Source organism: Mytilus edulis, chromosome 7, assembly GCF_963676685.1.
Source record: "Mytilus edulis chromosome 7, xbMytEdul2.2, whole genome shotgun sequence".
Lineage (NCBI taxonomy): Eukaryota > Metazoa > Mollusca > Bivalvia > Mytilida > Mytilidae > Mytilus > Mytilus edulis.
Genome location: NC_092350.1, coordinates 74,839,404 through 74,862,524, shown reverse-complemented (window position 1 = coordinate 74,862,524; position 23,121 = coordinate 74,839,404). Strand labels below are relative to the sequence as shown.

The 23,121-nt window shown below is 30.4% G+C and overlaps 2 protein-coding genes across 3 annotated transcripts in view; one reads left to right on the top strand and one right to left on the bottom strand.

The window, feature by feature from the left end:
* The window catches only part of LOC139482229 (E3 ubiquitin-protein ligase rfwd3.S-like), a 143,463-nt gene that overhangs the window by 83,066 nt on the left and 37,276 nt on the right, over nucleotides 1–23,121 (top strand). The window lies entirely within an intron of this gene.
* LOC139482522 (uncharacterized) lies at nucleotides 696–15,493 on the bottom strand. The gene is made up of 7 exons (XM_071266433.1): nucleotides 15,419–15,493; nucleotides 6,115–6,804; nucleotides 5,212–5,356; nucleotides 3,178–3,282; nucleotides 2,291–2,584; nucleotides 1,269–1,427; nucleotides 696–904 (listed from the first exon to the last, which is right to left on the bottom strand). The coding sequence occupies exons 2-7, from the start codon at nucleotides 6,784–6,786 to the stop codon at nucleotides 696–698; spliced, it is 1,584 nt and encodes a 527-aa protein (XP_071122534.1). The 5' UTR covers nucleotides 6,787–6,804; nucleotides 15,419–15,493.

Here is a 23,121-nt window from a genome sequence, read left to right as displayed (position 1 = left end):
TTCCTTCTGATTTATTTCGGTTAAGCTTTAGGCCTGAAAGTGATCCAAAAATTTCTATAATATTCAAAGTTAATGACACTTCTTGTTTTGAATTCAAAAATAAAGTGGTGTCGTATGCAAGCTGGCTTAATTTTCAGGTATAGGTTTTATTATCGAGTTTAATTTAAAAACCTTTAATTTTTTTATTTTGTCTTAATCTACTAGCTAAAAATTCAACAAGTATAACGAAAATTATAGAACACGCGGGACACACGTGAAGGATTCCACGCTTAATGTTGAAGGGTCTTGAAATCCAGCCATTGTTTAATATGCAACCTTTTATATCTGTATATAAAATATTTATTCACCTCAAAAGAGATTTCTGAACACCAAATTTCTTAGTTCGGAATTTATTTTAGTTTTTTCAATATAATTTTCAATTTCTCTTAATTCAGTGTTAGTTTACTTATATAAATTGACATAATAATTTCTCCCCGTTTCTTATACTTTCCCTTGATCTTCTGATATTTCTCCTTTACTGTCCCTAATAGCAGTAATGTTTTTCCTTGCTCGTCTGGATTTTTCTAATCCCAAGAAATATTTTGTATTTTTTTCGCCCTCTTTTATCCATTTAACTCGTGATTTTATTTGTGCCCCTTTTATTTTATCTCAATATAGAGTTTGTAGCGGTTCTTCTGTTTTATTTATTGAATCTATTATGTTTGGCAAATTATTATTTTTTCATCAAGGATGTTATCATGAATTTCATTCAAAAATTTAAGTTCTTGTTCTAATTCTTTAATTTCATCTCTTTTATGTTTAGCTTTTAACTTATAATGTTCTATAGTTTTTTCTCTTACTTCTATTTTAAAGAGATCCCATACAATTGCTTGGCTTTTTTTATTTCTTAATTTTTCATATTTATCTATTAAAGTATTTATTTATATTTTGTATGATTCGTCATTAAGAATACTGTTGTTTAATTTGAAATATCCCTTTCCTTTGTTCCCTCAACAATGATTAATTTTAAGTGAAATCGCTAAGTGATCTGTATATTGAATTGTAGCAGGTCGTATATCAGTGCTGAGTACTCTTGGTCTCAGCCCATTTGTCTTATTTTTTATTTTTTGTTGATCTTTTCTATTACTTTTTCTATCCTTTATATTAAGCGTTTCATTCATATCACCTCCTATGATAATTATACCAAGACTATATTTTTCAATGACACGTAAAGCTTTTTTAAAGAATATATTTCTATCTTTACATGTGTTTGGGGCATATTTACTTACCTTCGGAAATACTGGGTTTTATACCACCCTCTGTCTTGGAAATATATTCTGTCTTTATAGCAAAGTTCACCTCGTCACTTGACTGTGTCCGATTCAAAATGTTCTTTTCATTCAGATCGCCATATTTTATCAACATTGCACTTATTACTTTTCTTTCCTCTTAAAAATCAAATATAATAGTTAAATGAAGTTACATAGGGAAAAATCATCTATTGTTCAACATATCTGCTTGTTTATGAAAGTAAAAATAACCTTTTAAAATGAATTTTACAATCAATTGAAGATGCAAAATGTAATTATGTTGTTGATATAACGGCATTAAAATTTTCGTAGGACCTTCAAATGATAAAAAATATAAAACCGAGTTACTAAATGTAATTAATGTATGATCATGGATTTTGAATTATCATAAGGGGCAAAAATTGTAGTCATAAACTTGTTTATCCGGCGCAGCATTTTATTTGGATTATGTAACCTATTAACTTCATGATGATAAACCATTGTACCAGTTTTGACGTTGTCTCTGATCTGTTCTTTGATTAGAACGAAATGAAAATGCTGTTCATTATTGAACCTGATGATAATTAATGCTTCTGTTTATTGTATAATGGGTTTTTTCAGGGACAAGTTCATATGTATAATTTTCAAAACATTCAATTTATGTCAATTTAATATGATAAAAAAAAAGTAATACACATGATCGTGTTAAACGTAAGCTCCCATCTGAATGCGTCGTAGATATTTTTGGACACAAATAATAATATAGGTTATTGTACATCTATTTTTCTAAGTTCAACAAACGCTATTAAAAAATACATGCAAGATAAAGATGAGTCACTCTTCAGTGACATAAAATGTATCTGGTAACATATATTTCTCAAACACCAATCTGGGAGAAAAACGAAAGAGATTAGCGTACAAAATATACATGAGATTGTGTAAATCGTAATATTTCTGTTTTTCCAATAAATTGAATAATTCTAAATTTACTAACAATACTTATTTTTCCAATCGATATTTACCCTCTGTGACAGGTGAAGTGAGTGCAAGTTTAATGCTCATAGTATTCTCAACAGATGTATCAATGTCTCCAGCTTTAACTATTCTGTTTAACAGACTGCTGATGGCATACCACAACGACTCTATGCTTTTAAAAATTTCTCTGCTTGATTGAAGATGTAGAAGCAAACATTTCTTTTCAGCTGACTTAACTTCAAACTGTTTTTCATCTTTTTCGTTCTCGTCTTTCGTGATCTGTTTTAATGCTTTATCCTCGTCAAGGACGGATGATTTGATTTCACATTGCAAAGACACAGCTGATTAAGAAAAACAAAAAAATCTTTAAAATATGCGTAAGGTTTAATTGAAAGAAAGATCTAAGAATAAAAAAGTCGTGTTTCTTCCTTTCTCTCGTTCCTATTTAAGTCCAAAAATATCTTTAACTTATACCATTTCATAAGTCCAAAAAAATAATGGGATCATGATGTGGTGTGCGAGTTTATTAGTTAGCTTATATGCAACGTTGTTAAATATGTTCATAATAACTAGCAATATAATTAATATTGGAACAAACAATAAATTTTTAATTACGCTCAATATTTTGCGTCAATATTTCAGGCAATTTACGCTTTATACGTACTATTCAATCAATCAAGATTTGTTTAAGTGAAATCTAAGAGTATACAGAAGTTAAGTAAATTTTTCGCCTTCATCTGATCAACAAAACTAAGTTCACTTCATTGACGAAGATAATTCTATCAATTTAATATAGATACATAAATTAGAACCACGTCTAAAAACTAAATGTCGTGTTTAGGAAATCTAAAAGAGATAAACAAATTAAGGAGATCATGAGTGCATAATTAAATCAATTGCCTTCATTTTACAACAAATAAAAAAAAATACTCACAACTAGATGAGGTACTTTGAACTTCGTTTGACCGGATGCTTTTTTCTGAATCATAGACGGAAACCGAAGAATTTAATTTGTCCATCCTTTGATTAGCTAGAACTCCTGTGAAAACAAAAAATAAAAGTATATATAATGATTCTTCTATTAATTTGGTTTTGTATATATTAAAACGTTACTTTCATTTCTGAGACAGAACACTTATTTTGACGGCCATATTGAAACTTTAAAAATATTGTTCGTGAAAATAATAGAGGGAAAGATCCACGAGGTGTAGGTAAACAAGAGTTGATTTAAAACATAATTGCAATTGCCAAAGATAAACAATTATGTGTACCATTGTTAAACTTCTGTGGGCATTAAAGTCCATAAAATGTAACGGTAAATTCAAATGATGTAAATATGTGCCTGAATATACCAAAAACTCTAATTCAATTTTCAATTCAAAGTTTTATTTAGAGTCGATATTCAATGAACTACATAACACAAGCTCTAGTGAGCTTTTCAAATCGACTTAATAACAAAATACAATACACATACACGCAATACAATACAAACATACAAAAGTTATGAAAACAACACAATTTTAAACATATAATGCATAGTAAGATACCATAATGACATATATAAGTTAAAAGCATATAGTACACTTAAAACATAGCACAAGTTAATAATAAGATTGCACAAATCAAATAGTCACACAGAAAATAAAAGTAAAATAAAACAGGCTTAAACACTATATGCATGCACTGCACTGGCATGAGCTGTTACTTGGATCCCATGTTTGTACCATTTTTTTTAATTGGTCGAAAGATGTTTCCACTCGACAATGGTTCGGTAGCTCATTCCAGATTTGTACAGCATTATAGCGAAACGATCTTAAACCATCTTTAGTAGTTCGAACTCTTGGGAGTACTGCTGTTTCCTGTGATCTTAAATCATATTTGTTAATTTTTATATCAAGAAGGTATCAAATCATGAAGGTAGCTCGGACTTTTTTGGTGAATTATTTTAAATGTTTCTATTGCAATTGTTTTTATTCTTCTTATTTTTAAAGATGGTAATTTAGATTTTTCTAGCAATTTTTCGTAAGGAATATCATAATCTTCATAAATGAATCTTAGAGCTCTTTCTTGAATTTTTTCCATTTTAAAAGAATTTTTTTCACTACAGTAGTGCCAAATTACTGGACAATAGTTAAAGTTCGAAAGTATGAATGAGTAGTATGCTGTTAACCTACCTAGCCTGTTTAAATATTTACCCATACGTTTTAGAATATTTAATTGTCTTGATGCCTTTTTACATATTTCAGAAATATGATTGTTAAAATTTAAGTCCGAATCTATAGTTATTCCAAGAAGTTTAATATTTTCTTCACAAGAATTCTAGTGAGTTAAGGTTGGTCTTTGAGAAAAAATATGGTAAAATTCGGTTGGTGAGCTTGCAACCAGAACAAAATTCCTTCGATCAATTGTGTGTTGTGTTTTCAGACCATTATAACCAAAAGAGCCCGCTTGCCATTCCGGAGCACTTGCTGCCATTCACGTTTTAGTACGATTTATCATATATGCGTGTTTAGTTAATTGACTGATAAATTAATTAATACATACATCATTTATTTTATCGTTTTTCGATAAATAATTGTTTCTTATGTGGCTGTTTATATTTCATTCATATTCAAGACGATAACATATTGATTTAATTTTGGTGTAAACCATGTCTTTACAAGTCTCAAAAATCAGTCGATCTTTTAAGTTCTTGCTTACAAAGTTGAAATCTGTAGGACGTATTTATCTACTCAGACACATTATTTTTTCTATTACGAACCGATCAACTCTTTGGCCTTTTCTTTAAATGCTGAATACTTTTCGAGAAAGAAGCAAATATAAATTTCATAGTTCTTAACATTTACCACCTAGACTGTGATCAAATCCATTGACCTCCAGTACTACCGAGGAACGCGCAGTCAAATGTATATCACCTCGATGCATTTTAGCTGTAAATTATAAAATTATCATAAACTTATGAGTTAACCTAGCAATAGAGATTCCATCGCTTCTAATTTGTTATCAACTCTCATATTCTGTTCTAACTGCTGTGTTTGCATGGACTGTAAAATATTTTTTGATTCTGCTACATCTGTACAGAGTGGCTTAAATCCATTGAGATGATTCAATGTCTGAAATAATTGTTAGTTGATCAGCAACACGTCAAATTAAAAATATATACGGCATCGTAAAAGGTTAATTTTAGATCATAGTTTTAATAGAAAAACGCTCATTGACAATCACCATAAGATTAGTGTCCTTTTCTCCATATGTTTATTTGTGTAAAGTATATGTATATACTCTGTATTTGATTTGTTTAACTGTTTTAGTCCGTGCACGTACCACTAATGGGTCTTATGAATCAGTGACGAGGGTTAATTTATAAAACTGGTATCATTGGTCTATGACGTTTCCTTCGGAAGATATCACTGACATACACCATGTATATTATGTATGTCTATGCTGATTCGATATACCAGTATCATTGATCATTGTCTGTAATGATATTTTCCTAAATCTGCTGAATTAATCGACGGGATCGTAGACTTGGCACATATTCTTTTATGTGGTTATTTTTTGGTTATTTTTTATTTTGTATTTGATCTGACCTTGAATCAAGTTGATTCAACCGCCACTGTTGAGTTTAATCAATCTACATTTGCACTATGCAAACTTAAATACAATTCTAGTTGTATAAAATTGAGAATAAAAATGGGGAATGTATCAAAGCGACAACAACCCGACCATAGAGCAGACAACAGCGAAGGCCACCAATGGGTCTTCAATGTAAATGAAACTCCCGCACCCGGAGGCGTCCTTCAGCTGACCCCTAAACAAATATGCATACTAGTTCAGTGATAATGGATAAATTTGATGAACTTATACTAACCTTGCATAGTTGATCCCTTGTCTCTTTAAGAGTTATTTTTAAACCTTCAATTGAAGAGCTTTTAATAAGGGAAACGTCCTTTTTGAACATTTTCAAACATTTATTTCCTAATTCTTCGGCGAATCCATAAGTTGCTAGCTCTAGTGATAGCCAGTGGGTCTGAAAATCTGATTTTGTAACCTGTCCGTTTCCAACATGAGCAAGAAAATTCCGAACGTCTTTAACACTTTTACGCCATGCAAAATTCATTGTCGATGGGCAACAATGTTGAACAATAGCATAAAATAGTGTGATATCTAAACTGTCAATGTTAATTGAACACTTTGCAGAATATTTACACAAACAGTACTGTGTGGTTTGTGTTCCTACCGTTTTCTCGTGATTAGGCTGGGGTAAATTAGTATCATCAAATAATATTTTTAATTGTTGTTTGTTCAGACATCCTTTCTTGCCTTTTGATGCAATAGAATGTATATTACATTCGCAGCAAGACATTTCTGGAAAGCATTGATGAAATAATACATGTTTGATGTTCGTATTATTTAAAAATGTTTCCAGTTTTGTTTTGTTAAGTACATTTATTTCGAAATACATGTGCATTGCATCAATTGCTGGACCCGTTGTAAACGCCCATAGCTGCAGATAAAATTTTCTTTCTTCTATATCAGACATGATGTTTGTTTGTTCAACCTAGAAAGAAAAACAAACTATCTTTATTCTTTAGTGCGTATGTTCAATATTCATCATTTTTCTATATAAATTATATATATGCAATATTGAGAAAATGAATGGCTACGCAGGAACAGTTTACTATGTCGTGGCATCCGAGATCATCATCGGTGTTTGGTAGGGTTTGTGTTGCTAAGTCTTTAATTGTGTATATTTTCTTGATATGCATTTGGTCATTTAACTTTTTTAGCCATGGCATTGTGACATTTTTCTTTTACTATGATCATCCCTTTGGTTCTTTTGTCTCGCATCTTTACATGGATTAGTACGATTTATTGTCAAGTCCGTACTTATATTGTTAAGAATGATAAAAATGGAACCGAATCAAATCCGAGAAACAATTTTGCAATAACTATAAATGCAGATTATCAATGATGTCACCAATATTTCCCCCATCGTAATATTAGTAAAAATTGAAATACAAAATAAAATATTATGAATTATGTATTAAGAATTAATGAAGTACACAGACAAGAAAAACATGTCCAAATTAATGCACACATTTCTATTTTGCATTATTGAGTTAAAAGGTAAAAACCAAAAATAAGTATTTAAACAATAATCTTAGTAGTACGGGTCCATCGGGTTTCTTATGTCATGATTGACTGCATAATAGTAGAACTCAATCTGTATTGATATTCAATTTCTATATGCTTAACGGGAAGTTTATTACCAAAATTATTGATAAAAGAGATGATTTTTCAATTCCTATTGTTAATTATCCATTTTTAGATGGTGACGATCCCTTGTCACCATATTATGGTTTTTGTATATCTAAATTTGTTTAATTCGCTCGTGTATATAACAACGTATTTGATTTCAACGAAAGAAATCTCTGTATTACTAAAAATTATAACATTGGGGTTTTCGATGTAACAAACTAGTCAAAGCATTTACCAAATTTTATCATCGGTACAAAGATCTCATTCGTAGATATAAATCAACATGCAGACATCTTATACGTTCAGGTATTTCACATCCAATATTTTATGGTAATAATCTTTACAAAGCACTAAAATGTCGACATTCACTTCAAAAACTTAATGAAACCTATACACAGACTTATTCGGATAGGATATAGCTACTAACCGTTGTCTGATCATTAAGGATTGCATATTTTGATATTAATAATTATTCACTCATAGGGTATTTGCATTGGGAAAAAAAACATATTTATACTGAAACCAGTTGTTGGCATGATATGTGTTATATTCTTCTCACTTTTGTAATGAAGGGTATGATACTAAACCCCTAACGGGAGGGATTGTACTTCATTTTCATATGATGAAGATATAATCTTTCAATCATTGTAATTAAGGTCTGAAGCTGGCACGTGAATAACTGCTAGTAGTCCTTTGCTAATCTATGCATCATTGTCATTATGCTGAGTTTCTTGTGCTACCTACTTTGACAACGGACTCGGACTTTTTTTGAAACTTTAAGTAATCGTTTAATTTGATTATTATGTTCTCAATAGAAAATAATAAACATTGCAATAAGAACACGTGTTTTCCATCAATTGCTAGACCCGATGGAGGAAATCTCTATGCATGCAGGTTAAACTTATAAACTTACTCATACCACATCTTCTAATTTTTCATGTGTTATTAGTAGTTATCAAAAGTACCAGGATTATAATTTTATACGCCAGACGCGCGTTTCGTCTACATAAGACTCATCAGTGACGCTCAGATCAAAATAGTTCAAAAAGCCAAATAAATACAAAGTTGAAGAGCATTGAGGACCCAAAATTCCAAAAAGTTTTGCCAAATACGGCTAAGGTAATCTACTCCTGGGGTAAGAAAATCCTTAGATTTTCGAAAAAGTCAAAGTATATTATTCAGAAAGTCATCTCAATATGATAAGTTGATGACCCATTCTATTTTTTCTCATAATAGTTACTAAAACTTTACAAATTCTATATAAAAATCATAACATGTATTATAATTACTGATGAGACAACTCTCAACAAGATACCAAAATGACACAGAAATTAACAATCATGGGTCACCGTATGGCTTTCAACAATGAGTAAAACACGCACCGCGTAATCAGCTATGAAAGGCAACGAAATGACTAAAGTAAAACAATTAAAACGCGAAAACTAACGGCCAAATTAATACAAAAATAATAATGAACCAAACACAAATATGGTAAACAGCAACAAACGATAACCACTGAATTACAGGCACCTGACTAGGGACAGGCATATACAGAATTTGGCGGGGTTAAACAGGATTGGTTATTAATGTATTTGGTGTATTTGAAGATCTTTGTTGACGTTTATCGATATTATCCACATTGGGTATCCGGATATATTCGACTTCTTAAATGATATGCTTTGATCAAAAGGACTTCAAATATATCTCATGTTCCCACAAAAAATATATTGCAGCTTCAAATTTATGATTTTTTAAATATATATGTATTGTTACGCCCCGGTGACTTGAAAGCTGATATGTTTACTGTGGTCTCCGTTCCACACTTGATACACGCAGATGTCCGTTGTTGTGTTTTGATTCGTACTTTACAAAAGAAATAGCTTACATGTACCGTATTTTATATACTGAATTCTTTAAATCTATATATCGACTTTATTATGGCACCCTCAACGGAGTTGGGGTGACATATTGTTATTCTACGTTTCTTTTTTTCTTATTATGGCACCCTCAACGGAGTTGGGGTGACATATTGTTATTCTACTTTTCTTTTTTTCTTATTTTTATTTTTCTTCCACTTTTTTTGTCCACCTTATATTTTGGAATTGGATGAACCAAATGTTATGGAGGAACTATACCATAATGTTAACCAGCATGTGCAGATTTGCAATCGGGGTATGGCATTATCAAGATGGCCACCGTTACCATGGAAACAGAACATATGTGAAAAATATTTTTTTTGTTTTTGATGATTAATTTGAGTATGCCTGAACTTAAAATCATCAAATTTTTATATTCTGTTGGTGTCCACTATATACAGGTTTTAGAGGATTTTGATAATCTTTGGAACTACTATATTGCCATGGAAACTAAATATCTTTAGCATTAAACACTATGGGAAAACCTTAATGTAGCATTTACTCCGTTAACAAGGAAGATCAAACTCAATGAAACTATATGGATATGTAACATGGCATGTTTCAAAGTGGCACCTGCCTTTGGAATTTTTGGAAATGTAACTGTTACCATGGAAACAGCAAAAATTTCAAAAGTTTCAAAATGCTCCAAACTTTATAAAATTTAACATCAATGTCCATTGGCATGTGTAGATGCGCTGTTTGACTTTGGAATTTTCAAAATGGCTGCCGTTACCCTGGCAATGAGGGAAGGGTGCCATCCGTTATTGCTAGCAATTACAAATCTAGTTTATATATGTTATTGTTCAATTTGTATTTGTTTATACTTAGTTTCAGTATAACGCGCCAAATGTAACGTTACATGTTCTTGTTTATGAATAACTTGTGTATTACGTCACACGTTGTTTAAAATACGGAACACATGTTTCTACTGGGAGCTTCTTTTCAAAAACTTCCATGCAGTTAGCAGTATCTCTTAAACTATAATTTGCTGCACCAAGTAAAATTGCTTGGTGAAAATATTTATGCTGTTAGAACTGTTTTCTCGGGTAAATGACTTACCATGCACCGAGTATGCAGAGTATTTAAATGCAGTGCACCAAGTAGATTTTCCTGCACCAAGTAATGCAGTGCACCAAGTATGCAGAGTATTTTAATGCAGTGCACCAAGTAGATTTGCTACCCCGAGTACGCTGAGTATTTGAATGTCCTGCACCAAGTAATGCAGTGCACCAAGTAGGAGTACTTGGTGATGATATTTAATGCACCGAGTATGCTGAGTACTAGTATTTGAATGCAATGCACCAAGTATATTTTCATGCACCGAGCGCTAGAGCAATTGTTTTATTAAACTTGGTGCAAGTAATGTAGCTTGTCGTATTGCTTATTATATAATTAACGTATTTTGTTTCATGAACCACTTTATTAGATGTATTGTTTAAAAAGAAATAATACAATTTATGAACTTCCATTATGATTTTTATTATTACTTCCTCCACCGGAGGCCTACAAAAGTAACTACGGGTGTATATCCTGACAAGAAAATCACTGAACGTTACAGTATGCATTAGAGTATCACTAAATATATTTGTAAAAGTTACTATGAATGAATATCAAGTTAATCGGGTACACATAATTAGATCAAATTAAATGATAACCCACATACAACATAAAAACAACAAATTAAGCTATTGTTTTGTTGGGGGAAAATACGTTTTGTGTGCAGCAAATTTGAAATCAAGGAATCTATATAAGTTCAATCCATGTACTACAATCATCCAAAACAATACATTTAAAAAAAAAACTTTTTGTTTCAAATTAAGAATTCTGGTTTTTCCGAGTTAGAAATAATTCATTGTACAGTCAAAGTTTGCTCACTTGAAATTTCACATGAATTATACATGAAATTCACGTGCCAAAATTCACTTGAAAATTCACCTCAAACGAGCTAATACATGACACTCACGTAAAAATTCTCTTGTAAATGTCACATGAATTGATATCTCAAAATAAAAAATTCACAGAAATATCACGTGAACGTTTAAAATAATGTATTCCAGACGAGAAAAAAAAATGTGTTGTTGATTAATACTATGATAACCTTACAACGCAACTCGATAGTATTGTAGTCATCAATGTAGTTACTGTTAAGACCAAAAACAAAAATAATGTCACATAAAATGATGATTATGGTGATCATTTGAAGAACAGTTTGTATAGATATTGTTCTCATCATGAATTGTAGCACTTTGATAATGTCTGAGGGGAATGCGTCACATTTATCATAAATCTAATCATAGCTATCAAGTTAAACCATGTTTTCAAAATAAGTTGGACGCCAATTGTCACTTATCTATCTACGCCTGATTTTGATCAGTTGATTTTGTCTATCACCATGCATGTTAAGAAGTAGACATTTGTTTATCTAAATAAACTAACAACTTTTAATTCTTGAGTCAGTTGTCTTATAAAATCACCATTTGCTGTATTTGTCATGTTTTTCACATTGAATACTCTAAAATAACTTATTTTCGCGGATACTTTATTCAGCGTTTTACACTCTCTAGTCCACTTAACACCAATTTAATTTCGCGATTCTGTAATTTACTTGATGTAGTGTACCAATGAAAGATCCAAATTTGACATATACGCAACAATTTATATTCGCGTTATTTTTCTTCTCGCGGAACGTGAAAAAAAGTCGCTCGCGGGAAAAAGTTGGTTTGCAGTAATTACGAAAGCTATGATACCTGTGTGCAAATTTTAATCACATGTACACACTATGAAATTTCAAAACAAAGGGATTTGACTTGAGCACTTAACTTAGTGTATACCTTTCCATTGAGTATCCGATCAAACACGTAGTCATTACTCGAGTAATGTAATAATTGGTCTACTGATAGATTATTTTGGTATTTATAAAACGAATATCATTTACTCAAGTTTTCTGTCGTGAAAATGTTCTCACTCGCGTCTGGCGTATATATAAAATTTTGATCCTGGTATCTATGATGAGTCTATTTGCAACCACTGGGTCGATGCCACTGCTGGTGGAGATTTATTTCCCCGAGGATATCACCAGCCAAGTAGTCAGCACTTATGTGTTGACTTGAGTTATCATTGATATGTTCATAATTATAAATTACCTGTTTACAAAACTTTGAATATTTGAAATACTAAGGCTTTTCTACCTCATGAATAAATTACCTTAGCTGTATTTGGCAAAACTTTAAGGAATTTTCGGTCCTCAATGCTCTCTAACTTCGTACTTTATTTGGCATTTTTAACATTTTTTTATTCGAGCGTCACTGATGAATCTTTTATAGACGAAACGCGCGTCTGGCGTATATATAAAATGTTAATCCTTGTGTCTATGATGAGTTTATTTGCAGCATTGATGTAAATAAAGGCAACAGAAGTCATAAATCAATAAGGGGAAACAGTTCCGGGTCACAAACCAAAACCTAGGGAAACACATCAGCTATAAGAGGAAAACAACATAATAACAGACACACTGAACAGCTATAAAACAAACGAAAACATAAATAGAAACGGACTATTTGATAACATCTGCCATGTTTCTGTTTTTGTACAGGACATTTAAGACAAAATCTGTTTGCTTGAACCTGGTTTTATGGTCAGCCAAAACTCCCACTTATATTGCAATATTAAAAATCCTATAAATGACAACTTTGAGTGAGAGAATGGACAGTATGAACAAACGAAAAAAACACGCAGGACAGAGGAATACATATATACATGGTGTCTTATATTTTTCTTTAATTTGAACCAGATCTTGAGTTTATTAGTGCAACAAAAACTAGTTTAGAACTTGATGGCTAAAATATTAATGAAACATGAAAAATGACGATTGGCTATGCATTTCTACACAATAATAAAAAACGATGGTAGATTCTTGTGTTTAAACATGTATCTACTCTGGGATAAAGAGATGTCTACATTTTACATGATGAGATGATAAAATAAGTTGAACAAAAACAGGCATACATATATTTAAGTGCAGTGGACGTTCTATAGGTTTCATAAACGTTTTTGCAGTAAAGATTAAAATGTATTTGTTCAAACAAATATAGATATGTGTGGCCCATAGATAGCATAGTTGACAGACATTCAAAAGGTAACTTATCTAGATAAGAAACAAAAAATGACTGTTGTACCCCTAATTTTGACATTTTGACCTATCGTGTCTGTTTGTTTTGTTCACACTAAGCTGTCAATATGATGGCAAATAAATCGACTATCATACAAGTGAGAGGTTAGCTAGCTATACAACCATATTTACACCACCAATTTATACATAAGAAAATGCTTTTGCTAAGTCTGGAGTGTGACAGATGTTTTTCTTTTGTTGATGTGTTAGAGCTTTTGATTTTGCCATTTGATTACGGACTTTCCGTTTTAGAGTTCGGTCTTATTGTTCTTTTACTTTTTATGTTGTTAAAAATTAATATCACTAGTTCATGATTATTGATTTGTATCTGATTTTATTTCATTAGTAAGATAAAGTTCTCCGCTGAAGTTGTTTTTGGTCCTTGATTCCTAAATCAATACCAGCTTTTCTTCTATGGTATGTATTGTTGCGATGGAATTTTATAGATATTCATAGTTATACATGTTATACTCAACTTTGTGGGTTTTTTATTTTAGGATCCTTTTGGTATTTATTTATCAACAGTTTGAGCTATAACCCGTAAAATCAAACACAAGTTTCCTTTGAGGTATGGTAGCTCTTGACGTATACATGGTTTAACAAATTATTATTTTGAATCTAAAATAATGTTTGTTTTTTGTTGGGTTTTTTTTGGGGGGGGGGAGGTCTTATTTCGTGTATTTTTTAAACAATTTTGCGGTACTTTACCTTGTGAAACAATTTCATGGAGTTTCATAAAAAAATCAAGGTATTGTCTTTGATATGTTTAAACTATTTGTAATTTTGTAATTAATTAGTATTAGAGATATCTGGTGTGGGAATAATTGTATCTATTTTGTAGATTTAAGTCAGGAACTTAAAAAGTTTCTTTTATCAGACGGACACAGGTCTATTTTAATTTCAAATGAAATATTCAACCAAAAGAAATATTTTCAAATATGTTAAATAGAAGACAATGCATACACAATTATCACTACAAATCATGTTACTGAATCAGCAAATAAACTATAATAGTTGCTGAAACAGAATGAATGTGATCTAAGTACTTAAAAATAAGTTTATGATATGCACCAACTATGGTCCTAACTTTCCTTTTGAAGTATGGAACCTTGTGGTATTATGTCACAGAGATCCATTGTCTTATACACATATTATTGTCCTGGAACATAACAATGCCTGTTTTGGCTCTTTTTTTTTTATCTTTATTACTATACAGCTACGACATTAACCCAAAAATAAAACCCAACCTTCCTATAGTCGCAAGGAGCATTGTGCTAACATTCATTTGATATCAGTGCACTTATACTCAAGTTATTGTATGTGAACCAGAAAACAAATGTTTTTGTAGCCCTTTTTTGCCCCTAATTCTTTTACACTTATACGCAAGTCATTTTTTATGCACCTTTTCCATCGCCCTTTTGTTCAATTGGTTGCAGTTTTGAAAAGTGAAAATCTAAATTAACCAATTCAAAAAAACAAATTCAAAATTGACTTGGACAGTTTCTATCTATATAGTTAATTAGTTAAAGAACACCTTAAAGTAAATACTAGCACATGACGGGGATTTTTTTTGTTAATATATTTTAGCTTTTAAAGGATGTCTTCGATTTGAGGTATCATTGTACTGCTTGATCTCCATGAATTTCATTTTGGGATTTACTGTTTTGAATTTTCCTCGGAGTTCAGTATTTTTTGTGGTTTTTCTTTATCAAGTGTATATAAATAAATATAGTAAGTGTTTTCTCAAAATACAATGATAGTGAAAAATAAATACTTAAACATGTATTAACTAGCGTAGGGTACCAAATAGCAATGCAATATTTACTTACCCCTTGATATTTAAAATTGAACTGATTTCACTATTCGTATGTATGGCTTTCTACTCACTCGTATGTGTGTAAATTAAAAATAAAAATCATAAAAAGACATCGTCTTCCATGTTAATTACGAGAAAAAATACCATAAACAAAATAGCAACTCTTGCTGATTGTGTACTCAATATGGCGACTGTTACGTCACTTCAAACGAATCATTTAAGGGAATCATATTAATTTTTTCTTCCTGTTATTCGATTAAAATGTTCATACATATTTTAATGTACTCATTTATAACAAATTAATACCTCATATAATCAGCATATTGAAATGTGTTCTCACCAACTGATCGTTTTTGTGTATTAACTATTGAAATTTTTTATTGGACCCTTTTTGATACCTCTAAACACACAAAGTTATAAATGAAAGAATCTAACAGAAGATAAAATTCATATGACCTCTTTATCTTTAAGAGTTTTCCACCTTCATTGTGGATTGTTAATTTCTATAAATAAAATTTACCTGTTCATTGTTTTTTTGATATGAATATTCACATTTTTTTTAATTTTGTAAAAGTAAACAACTGTCTTTTAAACACCTTAGTTAAAATAATAACAATATCTTTAACCTATATTGATATCAGTATACTTTCAGTCATTTATTCAAAAAATCAAACGAAATATGCCACTGGCATTACAGATTTTGTTAAGTAAAAATATAAAATTTCGTTCATTTTCATAAAGCTCGTAATTCAAACTTTGCAATGAAATGTCACAGATGAATTTTGAAGAAAATACTAAGACGGGTGTAAGGGGTCCAACGACAGCATAACGATTTCGAATCAATACAGATAGCAAGGAATTGAATTTACTGAAAACAGATAACAGTAAATAAATATCAATTCATCGAAACATTTACACTCCTCACACTTCGTGTGGTTACAGCTCTCATAAAGTTTAACGCTTTTGGAGAATAAGATGGTTCTATATTAAAATCAGTCGACACAAGACCAATTCCGTATATGTTTTTTTTTTTATAATTCTTTGTAATAACTAATAAGGTATCTTAAAGTCATAAGAAACGAGTGACCGGTGAAAAATATTGTTCTTCCAATTCTTAAACCAATGCATACAAACATCATAAACTTAGTCTTCTGTGCTCGAATTTATCATTTTTTTCGTGTAAATATCGTATAATCGTCAAATTTTTTTTCAATCGGTCAGTGTTGTTGTGAAAATATGGCAGGTAATTAAAGTTCGTGTTTTAAAGCCGAAGTTTAACGATTGTCACCTGTTTGTCAACAATTGACGAAAAATAAACAAAAAAGCATGGAAATTGAGCACGTGTTTAACATGTAAATTCAGATAATAGTTTATTTTAAGGACATCCATGCGCATTGTGGTCACCGGATTTTTACGAGATGGGTCACACTGAGGTCATCTTGCATACGGAAAATATATCGGGGGAATAGCTTGCTGGAAGGAAGCAATTCAAATAAAGTAAACTTCTTCTAAATATGAATAAATTAAAGAATTTTCTTCAGAAAAAAGTATATGTACATAAGTTTTACAATGAAAACTATCCATTGAGTTATAAAAAACATATGCAATATTTTTTTTGGATTTGAGGTTTCTTATGACTTTAATAAATTGCAATTTCATATGAAAAATAGTTCGAATTTGATATATTACGTATGGCTTTGTCCTATTTGACTCCAGTAGAGATTTACACATGGAAAATCATCCAAAAGTAACCAGTTTCTACACATAAGGGAGCTACCATTTGCTTTTTATAGGGGGGACTAGAATGAAAAATTGTGTCCTGCATTATTTAGTTGTTGTAATCTATGTCCTGCCTTTTTATTTTTCACTCTTTTCGGTCCTGCCTCTTTTTTCTTAATTTAAATTTTAGACGTTATACTAAAATGTTTATAGAAAAACCAACTGATATTTTTCAACATCTTATGTCAGTATGTAAGGTTTCTTAACAGCAGAACCTATTCGCTTTATAAATTCTTGAAATAACTCATAAGACGTGTATGAAGAAGTTCAACTTTTTATGTCTAAACTTCTTAAAAGAAGGCATTGTGAAAGTGAGATCGACAATCTGGTAACAATCACAAGGAAGAAGAAGAAACTTTAAAATCATTTAAATGTAGTTATAAAAATAAGAAAGCTGCTCCCCCACTTGTCTTTGCAACCTTATATTGCAACTGCCTTGCGAATATTATTGACTTAACATTGGTGGTTCATCTTAAACTGATCAAATAACAAACGTTAACATGCAAAACATGCATTCAATAGACCATGACTGAGGGGTGGAGTGTAAAAATATCCATGCAAGTTAGATGTTTCAATACTAATGCATCTACATACCAAATACCATTCCCTCTTAAATTATCCTAATCACAAACTAATGCATGTATGTAAACTAAGCAAAAATATCATTGACCTACCACTTGGTTCCCCATAAACTTACCTAATCACAAACTAATATATAGTTAACGACGTCGTCGTCGAAAACAGTGCATATGTCTCGTTTTTGACTCCATCAAAGTGAGACAAAAACCATCAACATATATATTGTATGTATGTATGTTGGCGTTTTGTATTGGTTTTTTTTTTTTTTTTTTTTTTTTTTTTGTTGAGCAGTGTTTCTGTTGTTCTGTTGTTTTCCTCTTACTGGCGAAGTGTTGCCCTCGGTTTAAGTTTGTAACCTGAATTTGTTTATCGCATAATAGATTTATGACTACTGAACAGCGGTATACATTTTGTACTACTGTTGCCTTTATTTGACGCAAGAGCATAGAAAATTGAATATATTACAAAGGATTATATAATAAGATATACTGGATTCATCGTGGACCCAACTGATTTTAATATAAAGCATCCTAATATCATATCATCTTCATTTATTTTTTCCTCATTTTGACTTTCTGACACATCCATGCTAATTAATTGTGCAGAATAGTACAAAAGGGGAAAGAAACGCATGTTTGAGTCATTTATGTTACTGGAATTCTACTCCGAATGAGGGATCAGCAAAATATCACTGGTAAGACCCTTATGATCCCTAATGTTCAAGTTCAATAACTGCTAACAATGAATTAGTCAGTAACAGCTTACAGTTCATATATTTTCGAATTAACATTAACAAAATTATAAAAATGCATCAAATTACTTCCCAGAAAAGAGCTTATCTACTCTTATATTTTGATTTAGAACAATTAATTCAATTTTTTTAAGTTCGTGAGTAATATTAAACAAAGGCACTTGGGTACAGAATTTTAATAATTGTTTTTTTTTTCATTTGAACAGAATATTCTGAAAATTTTCTAGTGTTGTACATAATGAACACTACAAAGCTTGCCTTACCTTTTTTTGGATGAATTTATCCACTCAGAAAACATTCTTCATTTTACCATCCTTACTTAAAAATGTTTCATAATGTGGTTTATGTAATTCCATTCTGCTTTCTTCATTTTGTGTTGGCAATCTTTTTAGAACGGGTTGTATTTCCATTCTATGAGGAGTAACTTGATGTCAGTTGCTGTCAGTTGCTGTCAGCTAGCAGGTACATTAGAAATTATTTCCGTGATAAATTAACTCAATCAAAGGCTGCGTGCTAGGTTTACACTCTCAAAATACTGATAGTTTGTACAAAAATTCTAAACAGATTTTCTATTTAAAATTATTTAGCTGGTATGCATTTGTTTGGCTGTGCAGGATACATAAATACAGAGGGCTCATTCATTGAGGAACATAATCCCCACCATACATGATTAGTTTGAATTGATAAAATACAATATGGACATTTACAAAACAAATAACAAAAAGGTGCAAAGTATGAATTTTTACCAGCCCATGACAACCATGAATACTAATAGCAAGCCATACTCAGTGTTTTGGGGACCTTTTTCTGACTTTTCTCCTTATTTCTTATATTTTGCTATGAAAAAGAGCTTTTTCCTAAGTAATGATTTAATAAATATACATTTATAAGTAAATGAAATTATTTTTACAACAAATTATTCACTTCAAGGGAATCTTTGTATGTGCCTCTCTGGAACGTGGCTTTAATTTAAGTTTTACGTAAAAACTGATTGTAACCTCCATGGAGTCAGTAAACTTTTATATGGATAGTTAATCCAGTTTGAATACTTTAATTACTCATCTATTATCACATTTCTTTCATATATAAGTGAAAATTACCCCAAAATTTTTATTTATTGGCCTAAAAAGTTGAAATTTTGAGGAAATGAGAGGAATAAATGGAACAAAATTATAAAGACAAAAAGGTCCAGCGGTGGTATTTATTATCCTAGAGTCATCATTTGTATCATATTTAACTGTTTATAGGCAGATGAGATAAATATTTGATCATTTATATTCTATAATGATGCGCATGATTTGGATTTTTCAAAAAATTGGCTCAAATAGCTTTAGATGTCATCTTACTCTATACTAGATTTTTCTCAAACTATTGAACTGATCATGACAAAACTTTACAACAATGCTTAGAATAACCAGTATTACAAAGGGAAAAAAATCACATTCAGTTTAGTCAACAAAAAAGTCTTCTTTAATATAATAATGATAATTAGAAAACCTGGTAAATCCTTAGATCTAAAAGTAACAAAAGTATATAAATTCTGTCTTACAATTCATCTGAGAGTTAAATTCTAATATAAAACTTAACCGTTCTAACTAATTCATTTAATGTCAGACAGAGTGACCTTCTTATGCTTAGATGCTTGAATACTTTCCTATATGTATCTTTATAAATATTGATAGGATTACCGATTAGAAGTCAAAAGCTTTAAAACTTTTTATTTTTATTTTTTATTTTTTTAAGGTTTATATATTTATTGAAATCTTTACATTTGTGAGTTTAAAACATCAATTACCGGTACCTTATCCCGGCCTCGTTAACATTAGTAATGATATTTATATATACAGGAGTTAGTGGTTGTTAGTAATATTCATTAAATATATATATATATATATAATATACCAGTATAAATACATGTAAGTTAAATGCTAACAAATATAAAGATAGTTCAACATAAATGTCTAATATAACAAACAAAAAATAAACAATTCTTCATAAATGAGATATTATTTAGTTTTGGATTTTAAGGAATCAAACAAAGATTATAAATCAAGAGTAATTTCATTTCTTTTTTCTTTTTCTTCTCTCTTCCCTCCCTTTTTTAATGCAATAGATGTTTAAATGATTTTATTAAATTTTAACTCCTCCTCCCTCCCAAGAAAAAAATATAAATAAATAAAATAAAAATAAATAACTAAGATAAACTTTAAAACACACTGAAAGTTATTAAGAAATAAGAAAGCAAAAAAAACAAAAAAAAACGGAAAGGGTAAAAATTTATGAATAGATAAATAAATATCAGGAAGTACCAATGTAAAGAGGTAAATAGAAAAAAGAAATGAGAACCACTGGCATTCACTTTCACTTTCTCTCAGTCTCTCATACACACATACAATTCTTGTTTACATACACACATACATTTCTTACTTATGTACAAAATTATTGTTTATAATTATATGCATCAAAGTATAAACAAAATCTAATAAAAAATTTGCTCACAGACTAATTTCATACTCTATAGTGGTAATATATATTGTAATGGGGTCCAAAATTTTTCATTTCATATACATCAACATTATTATTTTTCTTTGCAATATAATATTCATATGACTGATATTGTTTTATTCTATTTTTAAAACCGAAAATATTAGGAGTAAGTTCCTTAAACTTACATTTATATATATAATTTTTTGCTTCTATAGATAAAAGATTCATGAATAAGCTTTCTGAATAGAAACCAAGGAATATCTGCTTTTTACTGATGGCAAAATCCCTGCTATACAATCTTATTTGTTGTAATAATGATGACCAAAATTGATATGTTATTGGACAATCATAGAAAAAATGTACAATAGTTTCGTTATCAAGTTTACAAAAAGTACATGAACTAGAATCTTTCTTCTTTATCTTGTACAAAAAAGAGTTTGTAGGAATTATTTGGTGCAGTATTTTGTATTGAAAACTTTTTAAGTAGGTAGCTTTGCAAGACTTCCTTAGTAGCATAAAATATTTTTGCCAATTTTCAAATTCTGAGTCTATCATCTGCTCCCATTTCTGAAATTTTTCAAGGGGAGGTTGAAATATATGATCAATAAGACTCTTATACACAAATGTTGGTTTCTTATTAATAATAATCTGAGTACTAAAAGCATCAGAGATGTTGACATTTTCAATCTGTTGAGAATCACAGTATTCTTTTATGTGATCTTTAATAAATTTTGGAATATTAGAGATTAGACTGTAATATTTCAGAAAATTATTTGTAAGAATCTTATGTCTAATCTTTTCAAATGTAAAGAAGTCTTTGTTTTGACCATTTACAAGGTCTTTTATATACTGTACACCAAAGTCCTTCCATTGCATATAAATAGTGTAATCTGAAGTGGCACAAAATTTAAAATAACTAGCAATAATATATCATTTGTACAAGCCTTAGTATAAAGCTTTGCAGTATGTAAGCAAAGTAAAACATCTTTCCAAAAAGGATTCTTAACATAGCCATGAATTTCTAGCAGTTTTTTTTTTTTGTAAAGAAAAGACTCTGTCAGTACCAAATTTGGTTAATTCAGACAGTAATGTCTGCCATGATCCCTCTAAATTCAAAAGAAGTCTTATAACTCAGCTCTTTTTTTTTTTAGATATTACTAAAAGATGACAAATGCACATATTCAAACCTCCCTGCATAAAATCACAAATTAGTGTATTGCGTTTTATACTTTCTAATTTCCCATTCCAAATAAATTATCTTTGGTAATGTCAGAGTCTTTATAACAGTAATTTTACCAAGTAATGTAAGTTTTCTGTGTTCCCAAGCCTTAAGTATTGATGACATTTCCTTGATTTTCTTTATGAAATTTATATCTAACATAGCTTGTAAATCTAATGAAAAATCTATTCCTAAAAGTTTGATATTTGACTTTGTCCATTGAAGATTATAATTAGGACAAAGTATATGGTCTGAACATTTTTTTGTTCCAATCCAAACAGCTTTGGTCTTAGATGCATTCATATTTAGCCCAGATACCCTGTGAAAAGAATCAAAACATTTTAAAGTCTCCTCTAAAGATTTTTCCTTTCCATCCAAAACAAGAAATGTGTCATCAGCATACTGGCTAAACAATAATTCTTTGTTGTGAATAGGAATACCATGGATGTCAGATGTAGATTTTAGTTTTAGAGCTAATAGTTCAACACCTATAATAAATAAATATGGGGATAGGGGTCACCTTGTCTACAGCCTCTCTCAAGATTAAAGAAACTTGACAAATTACCATTATTTATTACACAGCTTTTAGCCTTGGAATAGAGAGTCTCAAACCATTTGCATATAGATGGTTCGAAATTAAAGCTTGTCAGAGCTTTTACTAGAAAATCCCACTCAACAGAATCAAATGCTTTCTCAAAATCAACAAGTAACAGTAAACCAGTCATATTATGCTCTTCCAGATTGTGCATTAGATCATCTAATAAGCGAATGTTTTCCCCAATGAACCTATCTTTAATAAACCCATTCTGAGTACTGTCACTTATAATAAATGGCAATACTGGTTTGAGTCTGTTAGCTGTAGCTGCTGAATCTATTTTAATGTCAGTATTCAGTAAACTGA